This window comes from Rhipicephalus sanguineus, chromosome 1, assembly GCF_013339695.2.
Source record: "Rhipicephalus sanguineus isolate Rsan-2018 chromosome 1, BIME_Rsan_1.4, whole genome shotgun sequence".
Taxonomy (NCBI): domain Eukaryota; kingdom Metazoa; phylum Arthropoda; class Arachnida; order Ixodida; family Ixodidae; genus Rhipicephalus; species Rhipicephalus sanguineus.
In genome coordinates this window covers 100,793,866-100,811,019 of record NC_051176.1, presented here as the reverse complement: position 1 = coordinate 100,811,019, position 17,154 = coordinate 100,793,866, and the positions used below count along the sequence as shown (strand labels likewise).

Genomic DNA, 17,154 nt, shown 5'->3' with positions numbered 1-17,154 from the left:
AGTCTTAGTTAGTCCTAAAAAAGAGAGAAATCGTTTGAACAAATGCTCACGCGCCACGAGATCATTAGTCTCCATACTGATTTTCGGAAGCTAAGACTGCTGGTATTTTACCCGCTCTTTTTCTGAGATCAACTTAACTACCTTGCTAACTGTTTGCTCTTTCTCGTGGGTCACACGTGTGCTTTTGTGACGAAAAAAATTTGCGACGATAATTTTTTCTTTGTTTTGAGCATTGTATCTTTTAGTACTTTGTTGACGCGCGCTTCATTAACTAAAGTGTGGTCAATCGCCTTCGTGCATGCGAAACAGTTATTGAGGCAACAATACTTCTTTTCAGAACATGAAGCAGAGCAAATTAAAAGTCATGGCTATCTTAGGTTGAAGAGACTCTCTCCTTAAGTTCTGTACACGATACGTAAAAAACGAGTCGATGAAGAAGAAGAACGGCACTGAGCTCACGCGCTGCCACGAGCGCCTGATGTCTCGCGCTTTCGAACACCAGATCACACTATCAGATGCATCTAGTGCAGCGCTGAAAAGAACTTCCGAAGTCTAGCAGCACCCAGAACATTGATGAGCCCGTCGCTATCCGAATTCTGTGTTCCCTAAGTGGCTGCAGATCGAGTCTCCGCGAAGGGTCTCCGTCCTACAAGATGAATTCACCGACGTTACTCGTCCCGTACCCAGGCCGAGCCAATGACAAAACCCACATATCCTGCAACGTGGCCGTTGGTGACGTCCTCTCAGCGAGCTGGGAGTACCAGGTCAGGAAGTGGGCCGTGGACGCGAAAGGCGCTTACGACGACTACGCCATGCGAGGCAAGAGACTGTTTCCCCGGACCGAGGGTGGCCTGTTCCTTGAGATGGCCGTCAAGGACACCCTGTCTGAAGCCCTACGGAGCATGCAAGGAGCTTTGGGCAAGGCGGTCTTTGTATCCAGGGACGCCGGGCGACCGCAGACATGCAGGTAGATGTCATTTTGTGCTTCTGTGTGTCAGGTTTTATAGAAAGCTCAGTGGAAAGGCAAATAAATACATACTGAAGGTATTTCAATCTGAGTTTTAAGCCTTGTTTTTCCTAATAACAAGAAAAAAAAAGGCAATAACGCCCAATACCTCAGTCTTGCGAATTTGGATGCTTGTAATACAGCAGATAATAGCTACGTAGCTCAACAATCGCCTCGATTTGCGTATTGTAACACAATTCAATGCCCAACCTTTGCCGGTCGCAACGCACTAAGCTAGGATAAAGTACTTGTTTATACGCCGCGGTGGTGTAATGGCTATGGATGCTTGACTGTTGACCCACAGGTCGTAATATCGAATCCCGGCTTCGGCGGCCGCATTTCGGGGGAGGGATAAATGCAAGAGACGCGTGTGCGACGCACGTTAAAAAACCCCAGGTTGTCGAAATTTCTGGAGGCCTCCAATACGGCGTCGCTGATAATCATTGTGGTTTTGGGACCAAAAGTCCAATATTTATTACAATTAAAGTACAACTTTGGTTGATAGAGCTCTGTCACCGTGTACAGATTATCTACCCATTGAAAATTTATCGCATAAGTACATCGCCATAGGAACACGTTCCACAGTTTTCGCATTTTATCAGTGCGCAATTTTGCAATGCCGACGTGAACATGAGAGACTTCATTAAGCACCCCCCTTTTTTAAATATCTCTCGCGAATGTGTAGCCTGCGCTATCATGTACCTTTCTGTACGATCCTATTGTTCATTCTCAGGCGTTGAGAATATAAAATCATCTTTTTAGATAGCAACCTTCTAAATAGTTTAGAGCAGTGAGAGGCACAACCCACCAGCTCGGACCCAGAAGTGCAACCAGCACTTCTGAGTCACGTTAAGCGAGCGGCGGAAGCCAGTGGGGCCCTGGACTTGGGGCCCCTTCCAGGAAACTAACAGTGCCCTTTTTTCTACCCCTTCCCTTGAAATAGTTTGTTCTTCTTTGTTCATCGTTCTAATATTCACCGAGAGCGAAGGGCGTCCGTGCATGTTACTGTTTTTTCAAATGTACTACCATCTATTTTTCATTAGAATCTGTAGAGCGTAAAAAAAAAATGCCAGGCCTGCGCGGAAAGCGCAGCACAGTCACAGCGAAAGCTGCAAGAGCGGCATTTCTAGAGCCCGTTGTAAACTCTCTTGGGGCTACTAATACAAGCACACTAGCAATGTACCCACTACGCCATAAATCACAATATTTGTGAAATTGGGAAGCACCTACAACGCCATTATTCGTCATTGTGCGCAGAAGCGAGGTTCCAGCTACACACATGTAAGGCATTATGTGCACTTTGTTTACGTGACGACTGATGACGACGAAGAATTGTGGCTCAGCCCTTTATAATGGGTTGGAAGCTTTAAACGGCTCACCAGTTACGTAATTCGCATTGTGTGACGCCCGGTCGCTCCCACCATGCAATATAACATACATTGACGTGAGAAAGAGAGACAGACAGAGGGGGAAAAACTTTATTGAGACCCTGAGGATATGGATGATGGGCTCATGGGCTTCCTTGGCAACCAATGCAAGTGCACTTGCGAGGAACCCACTATGCTACAAATCATAATTTCTCTGAAGTAGGGAAGCAGCCACTATGCCATTTTTCGTCATTCAACGGAGAGCCGTGGTACCCGCTAAAAACATGTAAGGCATTATGTGAACTTTGTTGGTGTTGTGCCTGATGACAATGAAGAATTATTGCAGAGCCCCTTGTAGTGGGTTGGAGGCATCCAACAGCCCACTCGTTGCGCAATTCGCATTGTGTGACGCCTGGTTACAGAATTCGCGTTGTGTGGTGCGTGGTTGTTATTTCAATCTTCTACCACACTAAATTACATATGTTAATGTGGTTCCTTCCCGACATGAAGCCTGTATAGCGTCTTTTTGCAAGGCAGTTCCAAGCACCGGCATGGCTCAGAGGTACAACACTGGGCTCCCACGCAGAGGCCCCAGGTTCGAACCCCGTTCCATCCTGGAATTTTTTTCTTATTTCGTTTTTTTTCTTATTTCGAGCGATAGTGGTTACGGACACCGGCGGCGGCGGCGGCAGCGGCGGCGGCGGCGGACAACTACGGCGCCAAAAACGGCCGATGAAATGATCTCATAACAGCTTTCGCTGTAAAAAGTGCATGGGACTGTGAAGCCGACCGTTCGCCTGCGGCGGGGTTGGAGTTATCTAATGGTATTATGCGAGCATTGCTGGTGAATGTTGCCATGAGTGCTGGTATCTTGGTTGGCGTCTGTTAGTCTAGTAATTTTGATAAAGGTTTGTTAGTGTGGACTCAAAGTAATTTAAGGTAAGATAATGATAGGGCTAACGAACTTTTCTCGCGAATAGCGGTTAATCGACACTGAATTATTAAATCCGCATGTCGTTTTGAGGCCAACGGTTAGGCCGATGGTTTAGACACACGTGGCTAACATCACGTGACAGCGACGCAGCTGCATCGATTGTAACCTGTCCAACATCTACAGCAACATAATTGTCGAGGACATTCTTGTGGATTAGAGGGTCTTTGAGGTGAAGCAATCGACCAAGACCAAAGAACGCCCTTCGAACGACTTCGCTGGACATCGCAGGATGCTCTTCCCGATGAGCGAGGGCGACGTGCTTATTGACGCGAGCATCGCAGAATGCATGTCATTGCAACTGTGTTCAGGCTGCCGGGCACAAGATGGTGGTCGAACGCTGAGGCCCGTGATGACCGAAAGTATTGAGGTATACATTATTTAGATTTTTCTTTGTCATCTAAGAATCACTGCAATTACAATGGGTGGTACGGTCAAATTCTTTGTTCAAAGGAACGAGAATGACATCAACAGATTGAAAATGATACAAACTTTGCATTTTTACTGTAGTTTTTACATAGACTGAATACATGAAACTATAGCAAGTGATAGCCAGGTAAGGTATTACAGAGTTTTAGATGGTGTTCCCAAATATTGGTGGCGCAAGTGGCCATGCGCGTGCAAGCAAGCCCGAGCCCAAATAAGCGTAAAAGGTAACAAAAGCAGGGCTTTGCAACGTGGGTGAGTATAGATCCATTTGGGTCGTCAAAGCTTGTTTGGGTAGGCACTGTCCAGAACAAACTAATTTTTTTGTTAATTTGTTGCGTCAACCAGGCATCTCGCGTGCTAGGCGACGCGAGATGCCATATAAGGTGGAGACAACATGAATGACAACCAACACAGAATAAAGCAAAGGAAAGTATAGGGGACGTTATTTGTAGTAATTACCGCGCCACGGTGGTCTAATGGTTATGGCGCTCGACTGCTGACCCGAAGGTCACGAGATCGGATCCCGGCCGGCGACGCTGCGTTTTCGATTGAGGCGAAAATGTTTGAGGCCCGTGTACTTAGATTTAGCTGCACGTTAAAGAACCCCAGGTGGTCGAAATTTCCGGAGCCCTCCACTACGGCGTCTCTCATAATCATATCGTGGTTTTGGGACGTTAAACCTGAGATATTATTAATCGTTTGTAGTAATTATGCGACATATGTGAAGATAGTAAAGTGGACGAAAGGACAACTTCCCGCTGACAGGGACCGAAGCTGCAACCTTGAAATAACGCGTTCGATGCTCTACCAATACGGCAGCTTTCGTCCTTCCGTACACATTAACGGGTTATCTGTGCATTTTGAACCTGAGTGTTAGCCAGCACCGTTCGTAGCCATGACGGCGAATGGGAAACACTCATTTTACCCACTGGCGTCATGTAACCCGTGATCTTGTGACGAGCTGGCAGATGAATAATTATTCCGCGCATACTTCCTGAAGGGATCAAATATGCCACGACGAGACCCTCGTTAGGAATGAACGAAAGAAGAATTTAAGGGCTCGTTTTCTTTGTTAGACACAACATCAATGTCAACGTTGTCATTAATGCCGTGGCTGACAAAGAAAACAAGCCCTTAAATTCTCCTTGTTTTGTTCATATAAGGTGGGGGCCGTTCATGATTGTGATAGTTTTTGTTCACATTGGACGGCCTAACCTCGAGTTTAAAGAGCTACGCTGTTAAATATTCGGCTAGAGTGGGATTCGAAACCAGGCCTTCAGCATGGCAAACAGGTGTTTTATCACAGAGCCACGCCAGTGATCGAAACAACTACGAAAAAAAAAAAACATTTGCAGGCGTCATGTTATGCGGGAACTTCCCTTAACAGACTTATTAACGCGTGGCAGATAGGTAGAATTGCACCAGGCGTCACACCATGTGAATTGTGCAATGAGTGGGTTGTTTGAAGGCCCACCCATCACAAAGCGCTCCGGCCTAATTCATCATAAGCATCAGCAACAGCATCAACGTTTGCAGCTGCGCGTATTGCCTGCCTTACGGGCGCGTAATACCATGGATACTTCGTAACTGAACTTGCAGTAGGCATGCATTGCAGGAGAGTTTCAATCGGCCAACGTTAGGCGCACGAATGTTTCTTTCCTGGCAGAACGGTTGAGGTGACGACTGGGAAGCGAAGCCTGGCAAGCGACTGAGATTATGCGAACGGGGCCCGATCACGCTATCGCGGTACACTCTTGAAGGCGAGCTCAAGCATCCTCAAATTTTTCTAGCACTTTCCGCTTTCCTAAATGCGCGTGCTATTCAGTCAAGCAAATTGGCATGAAAGTTCGGGGCATTAAATTGTGATCACACGCTTCTATAAATAACTTTTTTAGAGTACTGCAGGTTCGTTGTTGAACAGGGAATGTCAGTGACGCTAAATGTAAACATAATTTCGGCAGACACAAATTAAGACATGTGTTTCTTTTCATTTTTTTTTTTTTGCAGTGAAGATAGCTTAACTTATTTTATTTTGCTATTGACCATAACGTTGTGGCGGTGAAGAATACAGCAGAGAAAGGTTCTAAGTGAAAGAGTGAGCTAGCACTTGAGTGAACCTGAGCCCTTGAAATTACAGAACATTCATAGCCTAACGATAAATGCGCGCAATGTCGTCGGCCTTCGAAATTTGATGTCCAATTCGATCACGTCTGCCTCTTACGTACGACTCATTCTGTTTTCTGTATTCCATGAAAATCTCGCGTGCTCCCCTACGTCCGAGAATATGCACCATAATTTTTGTCATAAACAATGTGATACGATGAAGATTCTTTCGCCCTAGAAACAGCAACAAAATTTCATGGAGTTCTCAAACCAGAACGGACGTCTATTTGCCCCGAGCGTTAATTTTTGATTTTGTTAGGGCATTAGAAGTGGTAATTGGAAAAGAAGCAGTAGTGTTTACACGTACCACCAGAGACACGTGCCTTGAAGTAAAACAGAAATTTGAGATTTGGTGAAGTACACGTATTGTAAGGTGTTGGTTAACTGCAGTGTGCCTCTAGAGCTTGCCCAAATCGAAGCCCTCCTTAGGCGAAGACACCTCGAAAGCGGCTGCGTGATGATCTTATGCACTGTTTCTTTTATTGACATAATTGATTTTTTTCAATAATATGTGAATGATAGAGGAAGCTGCCACTTGTCTAGACGAAACGATAACATGTTTCATTTTAAAAGCACGTCTTAAACTTCTTTGAGAAATGTCGACGGGCACTACACTCCATAATGTTAAACCTGACCGCAGTAGCATTCTGGCGTCGACGGCATTGTGCGAATATTGTTTAGCAGCAACAGTGTGCTTATCCCTGCCAGTAGTTGCCTCTGTCACTTTTTGAAAGAAAACGTGTTAAGTCACCGTGCTTTGAACTCCAATGCGAAGCGCTCGAGTTTGCACGGGCGCGACATCTGATATTGTAATTAAGCACGGTGTGACGCCACTGCTTTCGGATGCATGAAGGGGACCATGCCGCCAACGCACGTGTATTACGCCGCTTTCATGTCCGCTATCGTGTTTCGTCCGCTTCTTTACCACGGAACCGCTGATAGACGAGCCGCTTCTGTTCTTGATAAACAACAACGAGCCCGAGGAAGTTGACGCTGGCAGCAACAGCTATGTAACGATATGTTTGTCAGGCAGACAGTTCCCGCCTGGTCATTCCATGCCAAATCATCCAACGTTTTTCTGACCATCACAAATATGGCTGAAAACATTCCACGTTTTTCTTGAAGATCGAAACTCGTTCTGCTCGTTTATTTCTGTTGCCAAAAAGTTTCCCGCCTATTTGTGAGAGTCTGTAGTTTGGCGCCGACTAAGCTAAAGTGCATCAAACAATTTTTTTCAAAAAACCTTTATGGGATGCGCTCGATAAAAAGGTATTTCCGGCAAGCTAATGAAGTGATGTAACTGTAAAAACAACTACTTATTTATGTATATCGATTCTTCGAGGGCTTTTCGCATGAGCGATATTGAATAAAATTGCAAAGTTTGATATCTTTTTTAAAAAAACAAGGCAAACTCAAAGGGTAGAAATGAATTATATACTGGTGACCTGTTCGACATACACAAAAGAAAAATAATTTAGTCGCTGGAGGTGTAGCAGATCATCTGAAAAAAATTGCGAATTTCACTTTTTTTTTTAGAAAAGCTCCGTATTCAGCATCAAAAACTTGCCTTGGTTGTCGGACCAAAAATATGCACCGTATTTCATTTGAAAGTTCTATGTATCAGCTGAACATAGGCAAAGTTACAAAAGGGTACCATTTTTTTAACTTGATAAATATTTTTTTGAAATTTTGTATCTCCACCAGCTTTTCGCCGACGTAACTCAAGCGGCATGAAGCACTCACAACGGCAATCTTCAGCCCATGCCCACTGACCTGGGATGCAGACGTCAAACATGGTGCTGTCTATAAAGCAACCCCATTTGCTTTTCCATTGCTTTATAGACAGCAGCATGTTTAACGTCTGCATCCCAGGTCAGTGGGCATGGGCTGAAGATTGCCGTTGTGAGTGCTTCATGTCGCTAGAGTTAGGTCGGCGAAAAGCTGGTGGAGATCTCTTTCTGCGGTACGTCTGCGGTTCTCTACCTCGTGACACGTCTCGGCTGGTTCGTAGACACGTTTCGACCTACACTCCTACATTCTCCGCCACTCCGACCTCACTCCGCACACCTACGTATGCATACGAAGTTATTGTGCAACGTACGGGTCAATTCAAACGTGCGGCGCAGAGCTTTGCAAGTCTCGCACCCAATCAATCTGAGATTGATTGACGTATTGTGAGGTGTTGGTTAACTGCAGTATGCCACTAGAGCTTGCCCAAATCGAAGCCCTCCTTAGGTCCAGACACCTCGAAAACGGCTGTGTGATGATCTCATGCACTCTTTCTTTTATTGACGTCATAATTTGTTTTCAATAATATGTGATTGATAGATGAAGCGGCCACTTGTTTAGACGAAACCATAACATGTTTCATTTTAAAAGCACCTCTTAAACTTCTTCGAGAAATGTCGTCGACGGCCACTACACTCCATAATGTTAAAGCTGAGCGCTGTAGGAGTCTGGCGTCGACGGCATTAAGTCAACATTGTTCAGCAGCAACAGTAGGCTTATCCCTGCCACTAGTTGCCTCTGTCACTTTTTGAAAGAAAACGTGTTAAGTCACCGTGCTTTGAACTCCAATGCGAAGCGCTCGAGCGTGAACGGGCGTGACATCTGATATTTGAATTAGGCACGGTGTGACGCGACTGCTTTCGGATGCACGAAGGCGACCATGCCGCAACCCACGTGTATTACGCCGCTTTCATGTCCGCTATCGTGTTTCGCCCGCTTCTTCACCACGGAACCGCTGATAGACGAGCCGCTTCTGTTCTTGATAAACAACAACGAGCCCGAGGAAGTTGACGCTGGCAGCAACAGCTATGTAACATACGTTTGTCAGACAGACAGTCCCCGCTGCTATGAGAGGTACCGTGCCGCCAGAATCTCTTTCTGCGGTATGTCTGCGGTTCTCTACCTCGCGAAACGTCTCGGCTGGTTCGTAGACACGTTTCCACCTACACTCCTGCATTCTCCGCCACTCCAACTCCACTCCGCACACCTACGTATCCGTACGAAGTTATTGTGCAACGTACGGGTCAATTCATACGTGCGGCGCAGAGCTTTGCAAGTCTCGCACCCAATCAATCTGAGATTGAAGCCGTAGCGAGCTCCCGCGCACACTCTCCAGTGTTGGAGCGAGAAGGTCACGCTCTGTAATCTCGCGCCAGAAGTTGCTTTTAAGTTTGGACCTTTATGACTATTAAGATCGCGCTTTGCCGGCTTAGCACTCTCGAGCCCACACTTGCACCGTCTCTGCTCGGGCGCTACTCTCCTCCTCAAGCTTCTGCTATACTTTCCTCCTCGCTTTTCTTCTCGCGCTCTCTTCGCTGTTAATGTTATTTAATATGAATATCAGTAATATCAAGCTGTCTAAATAACACCTTTTTTTCCTCCCGCCCCTTCTCACGCTGTATTAATGCAAAAATTAAACACCATTGTCATTGTCCGCTGCGCTCTGCAGTCGCTCTCTGTCATCCTCCCCTGTGCCAATCATTCGCTCAGTTAAAATAACGCAAAACGCCCGAACGGGCACGGCAGAGCAGCGTTCTAAAAAGCTCATTGCATACAGGTCGTTTATTTGTTGTGTCAACTGTCAGCGCAGCACGGGGAAGCCTATTGCTCGTGGAGCGACAGCGGGCGTGAGCAGGATTCACCTGGGCGTGCTGTAAGGGGCAGCGGGTACAACCTCGTACAGCCTGGGCGTCTTGGGATCCGTGTCGCACCACCACCCGCAAGATACGCTGCCTTACCGGTTGATGAAGCTCAACGCCATCACGGACTGCAGCAACCACAGCACGGATGTGGCAACTCCAAGGAGCTGCATTTCGAGGCGAGGAGCCAGGTAAGCTAATCTCCAGTCCAGCAAAAATGTCATTGTCCATCAGCATCTTGTTCCATTAACATTTAATTTCGTCCGACTTCTCTCAAGGCACCGTGCACTCGGCCTTCTTTTGTCTTTGTGCTACCGAAGTGTCGTTTTGTCTTTGTGCTACCGTCGCCTGTGCGTGACGCTGTTTCAGAAAATGGATTATAGCCCAAGGTTCGACGGAACACCGTCTGGCGAGGGGCATACATTTCTTGCGAATAAACAAACACTCGCCAGAGTTGCATTTATTGCGTGCACCGTAGATAAATCTTACCTTCTACGACATCACTTTTCTTGTGGCCCAGTCACACGTAATCGCTCGAAAATGGATTGCAGCAACTTACAAAACTAAAAAGTAAAAACGCGTTATGACGTGGTTAGTCTTCCTCTAAATTGAGTTGTTGTGCGCATATCGTTGTGCGCATGTCGTATGGCGTGTAAAAGGTAGTTGACGGTCCGACGTAACGTCGCCATTCATGATCTGCATGTCATACGTAGCGGTCGTAGGTGTATTCGCGCTTGACTACAGCTTGACGAGTCATAGATATGTAATGTTTACTATATTGGTATAAAAGCGGGTAGCCGCCACTGCCATCCAAATTGGCGTCGTCCTAATATGACCCTTGTATAGGGTCTTTTTTTACACACATACCACACACGCACATACCAGAGCACCTATAGTGCTCTGGTATGCGCGATGTAGAAGGGCGATTGTGCACATGTGTAACTGTTCAGAATTTGTTGCCACGAAGACAGCAGGATGGAGGCTGTCGTACTGCTTACTCATATTTTTAGATCATTTTTCTGTTTCGGATAACCATGTGTCGAGACCGCTTTGTTTCTTCAGGTCTTTATTTTTGTGTTTAATTTCAAATTTATGGCGCCTTTTCTAAGGCTCATTGTAATGTTTCTTGTAGCTTGCATTGGTCTTTGAATTAAGAGTGCCAATTGACAAGAAAATAAATAAATAAATAATAAATAAATAAATAAATAAATAAATAAATAAATAAATAAATGTTTGATTTACTCATTCTACGGGATGAGGTATAATTCTAGGTTAAGTAAGTATCAGCTTCAGATAAGCACATACGCTGAATATGGACAACAATGCCAGATAGCCCATATGATCTGTTGTAATTGTCAACCCCTTGTTGCATTTCTTGTGTGCAGCGTAGATTAATATTATCTTCTACAATCTCACTTTTGTTGTGGCTCCGTCACACGTAATCGCATTTTTCATTCTACGGGCTGAGGTATAATTCTAGGTTAAGTAAGTATCAGCTTCAGATAAGCACATACGCTGAATATGGACAACAATGCCAGATAGCCCATATGATCTGTTGTAATTGTCAACCCCTTGTTGCATTTCTTGTGTGCAGCGTAGATTAATATTATCTTCTACAATCTCACTTTTCTCGTGGCTCAGTCACACGTAATCGCACTTTTCCTCCTCTTCTGCCAAGTTGTCCCCTACCACTGCCGCCTGTTGTGCATTGGTGCAGGCGTCAAACGCCACCCCATGGCAACAGCGTGAACATGCCGGGCTCAGGAGGGTTCCAGCTGTGCCAAATATTTTACCGGCATCAACCTGTCTCGGCTGGTGTGGCAGTGCTGCAGCAGGAACTCCGCGTGGGTCGGCGTTCTCCCCCGCTCAGTCTGTTCCGGCTGAGGCGGTAGCACTGCGCTCACTGCTAACGTCATCCCCTGCCTTGCCCAGTCTCCTTGAGCACGGCTGGCTGTCGACGTCCGCCAGAAACACTGCGCCTAAAGCCTGGTGTCTGTGGGCGGGTGTCTGCGTTGAAATTGAAGGTCGCTGCTATTTGCAAGGCGCACCGTCTTTTTTATTTCGTTATTTCAATTAGTCATTCAGTGTATAGATATGAATGTATTCTTATTTTCTTAGTTGAAATATACTTCTTCGCAATTGAACTTTTTTTCCGAGTGGATTAGTTTAAGATGGTTTTAATCTTAATGCGACACACCAAAGCAAAGTGTGAAATGATCCCTAGTTGTATGTGACCTCGTTCTGCTGTGTTTAATATTACGGGTAAGAGCAGTAGCGATAGCAAGCGCAATTTAACACTACAACACGATTTTGAAAATTCGGTTACGGAATGCGTACATACCACTGTGCGAAGCAATAAACGTGGGCTGAGCTCAGCGGCAATGTCGCCGCATCTGAATAAAACTAACGACAGTGACATTCTTTCATGTTTCCACCAGATTCCTCGAGTGAGGTCTACGCGTCCCTATTGGTGGAGCAGAGTCACGTGGTGGCGCTTGAGCCATCTCGACAAAACAAGCACGCGAACATCTAAGCGCAGCCTGCCTTTTGTCTTCTCGATTTTTCCTTTCTTTTTAGTTGTGACGGTGCAATGACACTTGTTCGTAGCCACTGTGCTGTGCTGCGTACTCCCATGCATGCGGCGTCTTTCGCGCAAATTCTGATGCCATGTCGATTCCAACGTTTTACCCCTGTGACACTGAGCATTTTAATGTCATTCGGATTCTAACGACATTATGCAGCTGCTACACAGCAGTATGTAATGTAATTAGAATCGAATAACTTAAGCAATCGAATGAGTTCGAGAAACACATTCGCAGTCACTGCCGAACCGAATGTATACTCTCTACCCGAGAGACTACTAAAATGTGGCATTCAGCATTCTTAATTTGACACGGATTCATACAAACACGCTATTAATGTTACTTTGTTAAGGCGTCTGTCATTTTAACAATAACAGGCGTACGGAAGGCTGTGGCATAATGTTTTTACTGTTCACCTCAGTGGCGTCTGGCCGCCGGCGCTGTCGGCCATAATGTAAACAGACGCCTGTGTGCACGTGCATCTGCAATGGTGGCATCAGCTCCACGAGCGCACTGCACCCAGGCGGAGACGTTTGCTTTCATAAGGCTTTGAGAAGACAGTTGTGCGCAGTTCCGTTGCAAGCTATTTTCCCGCATGGACGCACATGAGACCGCGTTTTGAAAGCGAACAACCGCGGAACGCTCTTGGTTTTGGCGTCTGTGCTGTCGCTCCGGAAACTGCCATGGGTGCACCTGTCGCCGCAATGTCGCCGGCCTTAGAAATTTAATCTCCTATTCGATTACGTCGTCTTCTTACGCACGACTCATCGTGCATTCTAAAAAAAACTGCGGCGCGAAGAACCAGAGTTACAAGGACATTGTAACGCGCCTACATAAAGTGCGTTGAATGCGCGCGTACAGGCCTTCTGAGCAGCTGAACGCTTATCTATTTCCGCAATTAGCGCTTATTCGCAATGTACGCTTTAGCACGGCATTCAGTGATTCTCTATAACGCATATTCAGTATTTATTTGCTTTCATACTCTGATACTACCTACATTTCTTGCTAATTAGCTTTTATTGGTAAGCATCACGCCACCGCGTTAAAGCGAATGCCTAACGCGTGCCCCAAGATCAAGGACAACCTCCCCAGTTTACCAGTGACAGGTCTCCCACAAAACAAAAAAGTTAATGTGCTTGCACTTCTTTCTTGTGAACGTCCATGTGTACTTGGCCTTCCCCTCAGACAGATGATGCAGTACCCATTAAAAAAAAAAGCATTACCGTCTTCCTCAATGGAACAGCTGTTCTTGAGAAAATATGGTTCTGTTGAATTACTTCACTACAGCAGTTGTTTGCAAGGCTTGTTTGCAATTCAGAATTTCACAATCGTAACACAGAAACACGAGGACTGTAGCAAATATGCAGAAAACTGGAAAAACTATCATATGTGCACTCCCTCGTCCACCTGCCCACAACGTTAAACTTTATTTATACAACAGCAACCTTCAATTATGCTACTATTGATAAAAGATCACCCAATCTACGTTAGAACACAGTGATGACTTTCTGTCTAACTTTCTGTTGCCTATCTTCTACAATGTGTCATAATCTGTGAATCATCTGTTCAATGTGTTTGGTAATAAAACACAAGCAGTTACATTGAGCAGGCAGTATTTCAGCAATTTGTTTTTCAAGCACAAATTCATTTCTTCAATTTGCATGCACGGCAAGTAGTCATACTTCAATTGATACAAGAACCAGTGGTTGCAACATTTTATTGGAATCAAAACAGCAGCAGTTCTCGTGTCAATGTAAGGATATAGGTATATATTTCCATCGTCGTGCACAGAACCTACTCCCAAAACTGAACACTTGGAACAACATATACAGTACAGCCTTAGCACTATACATAATTCACAGCAGTAAAGCAATACGAAAGTAGGGTGTAAAATCTCATCATGATGCGCACTAACGTGTGCACTTCACCGTGCCAGTATGTAAGTACAATCCAAAAAAGATAAGCTACCCAAGGAACTTGATGTCAGCCTACACACAAAGACAACTAATTAGTACAATAAGGCTAGCATCACTTTTGGGAAATATGAAACCGTGTAGACAGGCAGTTGTACAGTTTTTTATTGCATTAGTTTGCCTTATGGCATCAAAACATGTCGCACATGATTTTGGAGTTGAGTTTCCTACAAAAAAGCCCAAAATAGACCTGTGGTGTTGACTGTATGTCCACATACCAAGGTGCATAAAAGCATTCAGCCATGCCCACAAAATTACAAGGTTGCCTTCATATGTTGCTGTACATATTTACTCACAGATACCTGGAAGCCATCGTAAATTTCTGGAAGTGTGCTTGGGAACTTGTCAGCATAATCACATGACTGCATTGTACGAATACTTCTAATATGCATAACAAGTACAGCCATGCGTCAATGTTTTTATGCCAGCTAGTGCCTTCTGTAACTCATCAGTTCATCTTAATTCCTCACTTGATGGCTTACGCATAATTACCACATTGAAAATAATCCAAGCACCATGGCTGCAACGCCAACTTGCAATTAGACAATCACAGGCACTAAATAATAAAATTCCTGTAAGTAGTGACTGGTCGTTTTGCACATTGGATCCTAGGACTTGATATGCCATGAGGATGAATAAAAATTGACCACACATATATAGAGACTGTGAAACAGTCAGGAGTTCAGTTCATAGGTAAGGAAAACGTGAAAACGAAATCAGAACACATAGCAACAAAGGGCACGGAACGACACACTAATAACAACTGAAGTTGAACATGTGCGGCTTTTTTAGTCATGTGTGTTTATATCTTTCTGTGGTTTTGATTACACCTCAGTTACTAGTAGCGCATTGTCCTGTCTGCCCCCTTCATTCCTCTGTGGATGTGTGATTGTTTAGTCTTGTAAATTTTCGTACTGTGTGTTTACATCTTTCTGTGGTTTCGATTAAGCTTCAGTTGCTAGTAGTGCGTCATCCTGTCCCCTTCATTCCTCTGTGCTGTGATTTTTTTGCACCCTCTTTAACTATGAATATACACCAACTCGCCCAACTGCCCCTGTTAAGACTTATGTTTGCTGAATAACACTGGGTCCACTCAGCGTCTTTTTAAACAATGCGAAATTTTCAAATGCACACGATATCAGAAAGGTTGCACGCAGTATTGCGCATAATACTCTGCATCAATACCAGTGTTGGCCTAAATGTGGTAAGATGTACGAGCTGTTCGACATAGTGTAATGTGAGGCACATCAGGGTGTTCCCACAATCATGGGTGTCGGCAGGGGTTTGCACAAAGGGCACGTGCCGCCATCAAGACACACCAGCACTTGACCACACCCAAGCTACACCAATGCTCTCCTGCTCACCAGGTCGATACGATACGCCGCCTTGCACCCCCAAGACAAAATCCTGCCGACACTCATGCCCACAATACACTTGTCTTGAACACAGACTGGTGGGCAAGCAACACTTGCTGCTTTGCCAGAAGTGTATTCCTGAAAATTACACAAAAAAGAAGTCCACTAAGGTTTCTGTATACATAAAAATGAATGTCTTACCGAAGATTCGCACTTGACTATCCTTATTGCAGACATTTTGTCAAAACAGGAAATAAATACAAAATTGAGATGCTGCTAAGTATTTCCTTATGAGTGTTTCACTTCGTGTGCACAGGGCGAAAAACAAACGGATGTAAAAAAATGCGAAACACCACCAGAAGTGTACTCTTGCCATGTTTACCATTATGTGGGTAGATTTTGATGTCAGTAAAGTTATCATTATATGTACACTTTAAAAGGGTTGTGAATATTAGCAAGGTCTTGATTAACCGCACATACTCTGTTTAGGAGTGAAGATTGGTAAACTTGGCACTGAACCATGGCAGAAATAAACAGCGCACTTCTAGTGAGGATAAACTAAGGCCTGGGCACAATAACAGCGCTTTCACCTTGTCAAATTGTGTCAACAGTCATGATACTATGTATTGACCTTGAAAACTATGGCAACATAATGCAAAACAGCAATTTAACGAGAGGGAATAAACAAGATGATTCAACAATATGGTTCAACAGACTCAACAGCTGACTTATATCAATGCGATTAAATTAGCCTTGCACATCTCCTAATGGCTAAGAATATGCACATGTAACCTTGGCAAATTCCACTGTTGATACGTGACCAATGAAGTTGCATTCCTTCCATGCCGTTGAATGGCCGTTCCTTCTTTTCTGTTTTCACTGTTTTCTGATTTTCATTGTTTTCACTAGCGTAAATGTTCGCCCTTTTTGATTTTGTCACTTTGCAGATGGCGTAGGTGTTTTGCCTTTGAATGTGCACGTTTCTTCTGCTTTGTCTTTCCTGTTTCTATTTGTATGCGTATATGTTTTGCCTTGGAACGTGCACACGTTTCTGCTGCTCTCTCTTTTTGCTCTACTGGGCTTTGTGCACTTCTCAAGCTACCATTGTCGCTTTTCACTTGAGGCCCATTTCCTGTATTTTGCTGGAATAAACATTTATCCATTCATTCAATACCATAAAACGCATGTGCTTCACAATACACACTGCACTTAGCAGATGTCTGTCACATGATATGGCCGTCATTGTATAGCTTTAACATGATTTAATCGTTCTAGCTAAATGAATTCAAGTTAATGATGTTAATGTACCTTGATATGCTATTTCACTGTTCCTTGATGCACATGTATGAAGGTACAGTGCTTATGTACCTTAATATGCTCTTTCAGGAGACGGGCAGAGTGCGCAATGCAAAATTGTTGCCGAAAAGTCTTTTCACTTCCTGACAATCTGTGCTTCGGTGGGTTCTCACAGTTGCATGGCGGGAGAAAGGTGTCCAGGGTAGTTGACTGCATCCAAGGTAGATGCTGCAAAATGAGAGCGCACGGTCTTGTCACATGTCAATGTGCGCAAATTGACACGATGACGAAGGATTAAAACAAACAAATGAAGTTTGAGAAAAGAATAAATCCAAAACAAAGTTG

General features: G+C 44.7%; 1 protein-coding gene across 1 annotated transcript in view; it reads left to right on the top strand.

Annotated features, from left to right (window-relative positions):
* Positions 1 to 573: 573 nt before the first annotated feature.
* The window catches only part of LOC119376172 (uncharacterized), a 46,213-nt gene continuing 29,632 nt past the window's right edge, over positions 574 to 17,154 (top strand). Inside the window, exon 1 of the mRNA XM_049411921.1 lies at positions 574 to 846. Within this exon, the coding sequence (XP_049267878.1) occupies positions 654 to 846 (193 nt within the window). The 5' untranslated portion in view covers positions 574 to 653. The remainder of the gene's footprint in view (positions 847 to 17,154) is intronic.